At 48.2% G+C, this 9934-nt stretch overlaps 1 protein-coding gene across 3 annotated transcripts in view; it reads left to right on the forward strand.

The window, feature by feature from the left end:
- The window catches only part of LOC306851578 (protein Smaug homolog 2-like), a 28235-nt gene extending 22830 nt beyond the window's left edge, over window positions 1-5405 (forward strand). For 2 of the 3 annotated variants that reach the window (XM_079387924.1, XM_079387925.1), the window contains exon 13: window positions 3593-5405. In XM_079387924.1, the coding sequence (XP_079244050.1) occupies window positions 3593-3621 (29 nt within the window). In that variant the 3' untranslated portion in view covers window positions 3622-5405. The remainder of the gene's footprint in view (window positions 1-3592) is intronic. The other variant, XR_013782518.1, reaches the window with a different exon arrangement.
- The last annotated feature ends 4529 nt before the right edge of the window (window positions 5406-9934 follow it).

Below are 9934 nucleotides of genomic sequence, written 5' to 3' on the forward strand. Positions count from 1 at the left end.
AGAATCATCCCACTACCCAATCACAGCACAGAATCATCCCACTACCTAATCGCAGCGCAGAATCATCCCACTACCTAATCGCAGCGCAGAATCATCCCACTACCCAATCACAGCTCAGAATCATCCCACTACCCAATCGCAGCTCAGAATCATCCCACTACCCAATCGCAGCACAGAATCATCCCACTACCCAATCGCAGCTCAGAATCATCCCACTACCCAATCGCAGCGCAGAATCATCCCACTACCCAATCGCAGCGCAGAATCATCCCACTACCCAATCGCAGCGCAGAATCATCCCACTACCCAATCACAGCTCAGAATCATCCCACTACCCAATCGCAGCACAGAATCATCCCACTACCCAATCGCAGCTCAGAATCATCCCACTACCCAATCGCAGCTCAGAATCATCCCACTACCCAATCGCAGCGCAGAATCATCCCACTACCCAATCACAGCGCAGAATCATCCCGCGCCACCCAATCGCAGCGCAGAATCACCCCACTACCCAATCACAGCGCAGAATCATCCCGCGCCACCCAATCACAGCGCAGAATCATCCCACTACCTAATCGCAGCACAGAATCATCCCACTACCCAAGTGCAGCGCAGAATCATCCCGCGCCACCCAATCGCAGCACAGAATCATCCCACTACATAATCACAGCGCAGAATCATCCCACTACCTAATCGCAGCGCAGAATCATCCCGCGCCACCCAATCGCAGCGCAGAATCACCCCACTACCCAATCACAGCGCAGAATCATCCCACTACCCAATCGCAGCGCAGAATCATCCCACTACCCAATCGCAGCGCAGAATCATCCCACTACCCAATCGCAGCGCAGAATCATCCCACTACCCAATCACAGCGCAGAATCATCCCGCGCCACCCAATCGCAGCGCAGAATCACCCCACTACCCAATCACAGCGCAGAATCATCCCGCGCCACCCAATCGCAGCGCAGAATCATCCCACTACCTAATCGCAGCACAGAATCATCCCACTACCCAAGTGCAGCGCAGAATCATCCCGCGCCACCCAATCGCAGCACAGAATCATCCCACTACATAATCACAGCGCAGAATCATCCCACTACCTAATCGCAGCGCAGAATCATCCCGCGCCACCCAATCGCAGCACAGAATCATCCCACTACATAATCACAGCGCAGAATCATCCCACTACCCAATCACAGCGCAGAATCATCCCACGCCACCCAATCACAACGCAGAATCATCCCACTACCCAATCACAGCGCAGAATCATCCTGCGCCACCCAATCACAGCACAGAATCATCCCACTACCTAATCACAGCGCAGAATCATCCCACTACCCAATCACAGCGCAGAATCATCCCGCGCCACCCAATCACAGCACAGAATCATGTCACTACCCAATCGCAGCGCAGAATCATCCCGCGCCACCCAATCACAGCACAGAATCATGTCACTACCCAATCACAGCGCAGAATCATCCCACTACCCAAGTGCAGCGCAGAATCATCCCACTACCCAATCACAGCGCAGAATCATCCCGCGCCACCCAATCACGGCACAGAATCATCCCACTACCCAATCACAGCGCAGAATCATCCCACTACCCAAGCGCAGCGCAGAGTCATCCCACTACCCAATCACAGCGCAGAATCATCCCGCGCCACCCAATCACAGCACAGTCATCCCGCGCTAACCAAGCGCAGCGCAGAGTCATCCCACGCCACCCAATCGCAGCGTAGAATCATCCCGCGCCACCCAATCACAGCGCAGAATCATCCCCCGCCACCTAATCACAGCAGTCATCCCGCGCTACCCAAGCGCAGCGCAGAATCATCCTGCGCCACCCAATCACAGCACAGAATCATGTCACTACCCAATCGCAGCGCAGAATCATCCTGCGCCACCCAATCACAGCACAGAATCATCCCACTACCTAATCACAGCGCAGAATCATCCCACTACCCAATCACAGCGCAGAATCATCCCGCGCCACCCAATCACAGCACAGAATCATGTCACTACCCAATCACAGCGCAGAATCATCCCGCGCCACCCAATCACAGCACAGAATCATGTCACTACCCAATCGCAGCGCAGAATCATCCCGCGCCACCCAATCACAGCACAGAATCATGTCACTACCCAATCACAGCGCAGAATCATCCCACTACCCAAGTGCAGCGCAGAATCATCCCACTACCCAATCACAGCGCAGAATCATCCCGCGCCACCCAATCACGGCACAGAATCATCCCACTACCCAATCACAGCGCAGAATCATCCCACTACCCAAGCGCAGCGCAGAGTCATCCCACTACCCAATCACAGCGCAGAATCATCCCGCGCCACCCAATCACAGCACAGTCATCCCGCGCTAACCAAGCGCAGCGCAGAGTCATCCCACGCCACCCAATCGCAGCGTAGAATCATCCCGCGCCACCCAATCACAGCGCAGAATCATCCCCCGCCACCTAATCACAGCAGTCATCCCGCGCTACCCAAGCGCAGCGCAGAATCATCCTGCGCCACCCAATCACAGCGCAGAATCATCCCCCGCCACCTAATCACAGCACAGTCATCCCGCGCTACCCAAGCGCAGTGCAGAGTCATCCCGCGCTACCCAGTCACAGCGCAGAATCATCCCACGCTACCCAGTCACAGCGCAGAGTCATCCCACGCTACCCAGTCACAGCGCAGAATCATCCTGCGCCACCCAATCACAGCGCAGAATCATCCCCCGCCACCCAATCGCAGCGCAGAATCATCCCACTACCCAATCACAGCGCAGAATCATCCCCCGCCACCCAATCACAGCGCAGAATCATGCTGCACCACCCAATCACAGCGCAGAATCATCCCCCGCCACCCAATCACAGCGCAGAATCATCCCACGCCACCCAATCACAGCGCAGAATCATCCCCCGCCACCCAATCACAGCGCAGAATCATCCCACGCCACCCAATCACAGCGCAGAATCATCCCACTACCCAAGCGCAGCGCAGAATCATCCCACTACCCAATCACAGCGCAGAATCATCCCCCGCCACCCAATCGCAGCGCAGAATCATCCCGCGCCACCCAATCACAGCGCAGAATCATCCCCCGCCACCCAATCACAGCGCAGAATCATGCTGCACCACCCAATCACAGCGCAGAATCATCCCCCGCCACCTAGTCACAGCACAGTCATCCCGCGCTAACCAAGCGCAGCGCAGAATCATCCCCCGCCACCCAATCACAGCGCAGAATCATCCCCCGCCACCCAATCACAGCGCAGAATCATCCCACGCCACCCAATCACAGTGCAGAATCATCCCACGCCGCAGAATCATCCCACTAAATGTGAAAATGTGAAATTTCAAAGAATTTCTGTTTTTTTTTTATTTAATGAAAAGGGGGTAAATGTAGTACTAACAGAGAACATTGAAATTTTTGCTCATTCACTCAATGCAAATTTATTGATGAGACGTGTAGCTTTTTAGTTGAGAAAAAACTGAATTATGACTCCTTTATAAGCTTGTTTTGGCGAGTCAAAATGAGCCGGGAATATGGAAGTTATATATAGTTTTTTAATTCTCTCTCCGCAGATGGAATGGACAGAACGTCGACCATCTGAGCCTGGAGCCGGTGGAGGACCTGAAAGAAGCCTGCGCTCCAAAAGCCCAGCACACACACGCAAACAACACAGTCACTACAGACCACACACCACTAACTGTGTATACCTTCTCTAATATTTTTCTACTTTATTGTACTTAACTAAGTTTATTATAAAGGAAATACAGAAACTATTATATCGCGGAAGGGAGAGGAGGACGAGCGTGTTTAGCTGAGGAGCGATGGTGCTTCTGGTCTGAGCGAGACCTTCTTCTGCTGAGCCGTTCATTATCTGATGGCCGTTTACATCACTTCCTGTGTCCATCTGCCTGCATGACCTCTCACCCCCACCACAGACTTCCTCCTGTGCTTTTCTGTGTTCGGACGGCAGGTTTAAAGCGGAGTTTATCTGTTATGATGCGTTCTTATTTCTGTCCAGGTACATGAGGTTTCTTAGCACTTATCCGCTAGATGTTTACCAGGCCGTCACTACAGCTTGAGTTTGTAAATACGCAGGTATAGGAAAATCAGAATATGACCCGAGAGACTTTATCCAAATGATTTTTATACGCAGATCTATGAAGTAAAGACGCGAGATCGAGCTGTGCTCGTCTGTTGCTCCGCCCCTCCGTGACTGACAGGGACGTCCGCCAATGACAGACTCCGCCTCCTACCGACTGATGCAAAAACCCACCAATCAGATTCCATTTCATCATCGTCATCTTTTGATTTCCTCCTGGCTTTACGGATTCGAGCGATCGCAGCGGTGCTTCTCTGTTCGTTCATTTGTGCTGTGTTTTCTGTTTGAATGGTACAGTCTGTGAAGAGCATCAGAGCAGTGTGTGTGTGTTTTATACGTCTCTCAGACGCTGCTCTATGTCTAGTAAAACTTTATTGACTGAAAAACAGGCTTGTTTGCTTTATTTGTGTAATGATTCGGTGTGTTTGTACCGCTCAAGAACACCCACATCACTCCAAAATCACCAAAAGAAATGTTTTTCATAAAGAAAATGAAGCCTGTTTTCTATGGAAACTCATTTCTGCCATGGCATAAAAAAAATAAAAAGGTAATTGCAACTTTTTATCTCACAATTTGGACTTCTCAAATTTGTATCTGTGTATCTGCAATTCTTACTTTTTTCTCAGAATTGTAAGATAAATATCAGAGTTATGATATATGAGCTCAGAATTGCTTGCAATTCTAAATATAAACTCACAATTCATTTTTTTATGAATTCATTTTATTGTTTTTTTTTTTTTGTATAGTGGGGAATTTTTATATCTCGCTTCTTTCCCTTCAGAATTGCAAAAAATGATGAATTGTTAGATAAGAAGTTGTAATTACCCTTATTTTTTGTTCCTTATTAGAAACAAACATACAGAACTGAGATAATATTGCAATTCTGAGGAAAAAAAGTCTTGGTTGAAATGACCTTTTTTATATTTTATTCTGTAGTGGGGAATTTTTAGTTTATATCTCACTTTTTTGTTCAGGATTGCAAAATATAAAGTTAAAATTGTGAGGTACAAACTTTTTAAAATCGGAGAAAAAAAATTGTTAGATTAAAAATTGAAATTACCCTTATTTTTTAATTCCTCGGTAGAAACAAAGATACAGAATTGAGAGATGTAAGATTAAAATTGCGAGGGAAAAAGTCATAATTGTGAGATTTAAAGCTTTGCAATTCCCTTTTTTATTTTAATTTGTATTATCCTGTGGCAGAAATGGGCTTCCATGGTTTTCTGAGAAATCATCGATTGTTTATTTTCATGACTGTTAAGCACATTCCCAATTACTCTAATGCCAAAAATATTCATCTGCAGCATGATATGCATTTATTTAATTCTGATCTGAATTAGCTAAAACTGTGCAAACAGGTTCTTGTCCTAATGTGAGAGATTTGTTTCCAGCGGTCGCTCAGGATCTCATCACACTATGCAGCCGCTTCAGTCTGACGCCAGTTTGTTCTCCGTGTTCGTTCAGAGCGAAAGCGTGGTTGAGAGAGCGCTGGAGTCTCAGCCTGGCGCTGCTTCACACTCCAGCTCTCGGGCTCAATCGATTGCTTCATTAATGTGGGTCATCATGGGGTCAGGACCCCTTCCTCTGCATCCAGCTTTACTGGCGGGAATCATTCCAAAGATGTGAGCTCACTGTCTTCTGTCTGTCTGTCTCTCCCGGTGAGACCTCCGACTGTGAACCTCGGTGCAGGCCGTCTGCAGGGAAACTACTTGACATCAGACAGATGAAAGGCACTTGGCATGAGATATTGTTATTATTAATATTATTATTATTATTATTATTATTATTATTATTATTCCTGACATCTGGAGTGATGGGACTCGTGTGTGTTGCTCTGTTTGGTTCACGTCTTCTAATATCTTTGTCATGCTTCTTACCTGAATGGACATCAGAATGGTAATAAATGGTTCATGTTTTGCATTTACTGAAGGCTTTCAGTGACTCTTCTTTTTGAGTGTGTTTCTGCTGTGAGTTTGAGGTGAGATGAGTTTATCTTCTTCAGCTCCTCCAGATTCTAACAGTCTGACCGTCTGCACTCGTCTAGTCGTCACTCTCCAGGTTATTCTTCAGTTCTGTGTGATGTTTGTCTCTTTAATAGATCACCTGTGTGTGTTTGTGAGTGTGTGTGTGTGTGTGTGTGTGTGTGAGAGAGCGAGAGAGAAAGAGAGTGTATGTTTGTGTGAGAGTGTGTTTGTGAGAGTGTGTGTGTTTGTGAGTGTGTGTGTGTGTGTGTGTGTGTGTGTGTGTGAGAGCGAGAGAGAAAGAGAGTGTATGTTTGTGTGAGAGTGTGTGTGAGTGTGTGTGTGTGTGTGAGAGAGCGAGAGAGAAAGAGAGTGTATGTTTTTGTGAGTGTGTGTTTGTGAGTGTGTGAGTGAGTGTGTGTGTGTGTGAGAGCGAGAGAGAAAGAGTGTGAGAGAGCGAGAGAGAAAGTGAGTGTTTGTGAGTGTGTTTGTGTTTGTGAGTGTGAGTGCGAGAGCGTGAGCGAGAGAGAAAGTGAGTGTGAGTGTGTTTGTGAGTGCGAGTGTGATAGCGAGAGAGAAAGTGAGTGCGAGTGTGAGAGCGAGAGAAAGTGAGTGCGAGTGTGAGAGCGAGAGAGAAAGTGAGTGCGAGTGTGAGAGCGAGAGAGAAAGTGAGTGCGAGTGTGTGTGAGAGCGAGTGTGTGTGAGAGCGAGAGAGAAAGTGAGTGCGAGTGTGAGAGCGAGAGAGAAAGCGAGTGAGCGAGAGAGAAAGCGAGTGAGCGAGAGAGAAAGCGAGTGAGCGAGAGAGAAAGTGAGTGCGAGTGTGAGAGCGAGAGAAAGTGAGTGCGAGTGTGAGAGCGAGAGAGAAAGCGAGTGCGAGTGTGAGAGCGAGAGAGAAAGCGAGTGCGAGTGTGAGAGCGAGAGAGAAAGCGAGTGCGAGTGTGAGAGCGAGAGAGAAAGTGAGTGCGAGTGTGAGAGCGAGAGAGAAAGTGAGTGCGAGTGTGAAAGCGAGAGAGAAAGCGAGTGTGAGAGCGAGAGAGAAAGCGAGTGTGAGAGCGAGAGAGAAAGCGAGTGTGAGAGCGAGAGAGAAAGCGAGTGTGAGAGCGAGAGAGAAAGCGAGTGAGAGCGAGAGAGAAAGCGAGTGAGAGCGAGAGAGAAAGCGAGTGTGAGAGCGAGAGAGAAAGCGAGTGTGAGAGCGAGAGAGAAAGCGAGTGTGAGAGCGAGAGAGAAAGCGAGTGCGAGTGTGAGAGCGAGAGAGAAAGCGAGTGCGAGTGTGAGAGCGAGAGAGAAAGCGAGTGCGAGTGTGAGAGAGAGAGAGAAAGTGAGTGTGAGTGTGAGAGCGAGAGAGAAAGCGAGTGCGAGTGCGAGAGAGAAAGCGAGTGAGTGCGAGTGTGAGAGCGAGAGAAAGTGAGTGCGAGTGTGAGAGCGAGAGAAAGTGAGTGCGAGTGTGAGAGCGAGAGAAAGTGAGTGCGAGTGTGAGAGCGAGAGAGAAAGTGAGTGCGAGTGTGAGAGCGAGAGAGAAAGTGAGTGCGAGTGTGAGAGCGAGAGAGAAAGTGAGAGCGAGAGAGAAAGTGAGTGCGAGTGTGAGAGCAAGTGAGTGCGAGTGTGAGAGCAAGTGAGTGCGAGTGTGAGAGCAAGTGAGTGCGAGTGTGAGAGCGAGAGAGAAAGTGAGTGCGAGTGTGTGTGAGAGCGAGAGAGAAAGTGAGTGTGAGAGAGAAAGTGAGTGCGAGTGTGAGTGTGAGAGCGAGAGAAAGTGAGAGCGAGAGAGAAAGTGAGTGTGAGAGCGAGAGAGAAAGTGAGAGCGAGAGAGAAAGTGAGTGCGAGTGTGAGTGTGAGAGCGAGAGAAAGTGAGAGCGAGAGAGAAAGTGAGTGCGAGTGTGAGCGAGAGAGAAAGTGAGTGCGAGTGTGAGAGCGAGAAAAAGTGAGAGCGAGAGAGAAAGTGAGTGCGAGAGCGAGAGAGAAAGTGAGTGCGAGTGTGAGAGAAAGTGAGTGTGAGAGCGAGAGAGAAAGTGAGTGCGAGAGAGAAAGTGAGTGCGAGTGTGAGTGTGAGAGCGAGAGAGAAAGTGAGAGCGAGAGAGAAAGTGAGTGTGAGAGCGAGAGAAAGTGAGAGCGAGAAAGTGAGTGCGAGTGTGAGTGTGAGAGCGAGAGAAAGTGAGAGCGAGAGAGAAAGCGAGTGCGAGTGTGAGAGCGAGAGAGAAAGTGAGTGCGAGTGTGAGAGCGAGAGAAAGTGAGAGCGAGTGCGAGTGTGAGAGCGAGAGAAAGCGAGTGCGAGTGTGAGAGCGAGAGAAAGTGAGAGCGAGAGAGAAAGCGAGTGTGAGTGTGAGAGCGAGAGAGAAAGTGAGTGCGAGTGTGAGAGCGAGAAAAAGTGAGAGCGAGAGAGAAAGTGAGTGCGAGAGCGAGAGAGAAAGTGAGTGCGAGTGTTAGAGAAAGTGAGTGTGAGAGCGAGAGAGAAAGTGAGTGCGAGAGAGAAAGTGAGTGCGAGTGTGAGTGTGAGAGCGAGAGAGAAAGTGAGAGCGAGAGAGAAAGTGAGTGTGAGAGCGAGAGAAAGTGAGAGCGAGAAAGTGAGTGCGAGTGTGAGTGTGAGAGCGAGAGAAAGTGAGAGCGAGTGCGAGTGTGAGAGCGAGAGAAAGCGAGTGCGAGTGTGAGAGCGAGAGAAAGTGAGAGCGAGAGAGAAAGTGAGTGTGAGAGCGAGAGAGAAAGTGTGTGCGAGAGAGAAAGTGAGTGTGAGAGCGAGAGAAAGTGTGTGCGAGTGTGAGTGTGAGCGAGAGAAAGTGAGAGCGAGAGAGAAAGTGAGTGCGAGTGTGTGTGTGTGTGTAGGTACATGAGCTGCTGGAAGTGTGTTGTTTGCAGTAGTAATGAAGATGATTTTTATGTATTTATGGATCATGTCTCTCTCTGATGTGGACGTCAAATATTGGCTGATTTCTTTCTCATATTATTTGCTAGTTTTAACTTTAAATGCAAATCAGTGGTGTAGTGGAGGGTGTACGCAGGTATACGGCGTATACCCACTTCTTTATCAGTCGGCATTCCGTATACCCACTTCTAAATCCCCTCTGATGCGCACCATTCAGTAGTGTCCTGCATTAGCCAAATCACGACAGTCCAGCATATGATTAACTAATCCAATCGCATGTGAATATGTGCAAATATTCTCTAAAAACATCCAGTAAAGACAGTGATGCGGTCAGGAATGAGACGTAAACACACTCATGCAGTGTATGTTTCATTTATACTCGAAGCCGGATATCCCTGAAACGGCCTCATAGAAGTAACTTACGAGTCACGACGTGTAAGAATCCAGCTATCGCTGTGGCCAAAGCCATCTCTACTGTAGCTAAACTGAATAAAAAGAAACGTGAAGACAGTAAACGCATGATTGCGACATTATGGTTTGTGTGTGTTTTTCCAAGTCATCTACAGGTAATCAAAAACGGAGTGTCTATTTACACTAAGTGCAAATAGCCCATCTTGTTGGCAAAGGCTATTTACACTAACTCCGCCCACTAACGTGTGATTGAGTTAGTCAAGTTCATTCAACATCAGTTTCAGTGGCGTAGATGGTAAGGCACATGCTTTTTGACGCGATCGACCCGAGTTCGCGCCCGCCTTTTGCCAAACATTTTTTCCCCTTTTCAAATCTCATATCGCATCAGAAAGGCATTTATTTTCAATAAAAATGAAGGAAATAATCAAAAAGTTGAAAATAAAGTAATAAGGTAGGTGTAGGGAGGGCTTTATTGTCCCAATAAGGTGGCATCCATTTAATAAATTTGAATTAAAATTATCATTTACACTCAGTACGTTATTATTGCGTACTGTTTTATAATGTACTACAATACTGAGGTGCAGATAAT

Source organism: Barbus barbus (assembly GCF_936440315.1).
Source record: "Barbus barbus genome assembly, chromosome: 31".
Classification (NCBI taxonomy): Eukaryota; Metazoa; Chordata; class Actinopteri; order Cypriniformes; family Cyprinidae; genus Barbus; species Barbus barbus.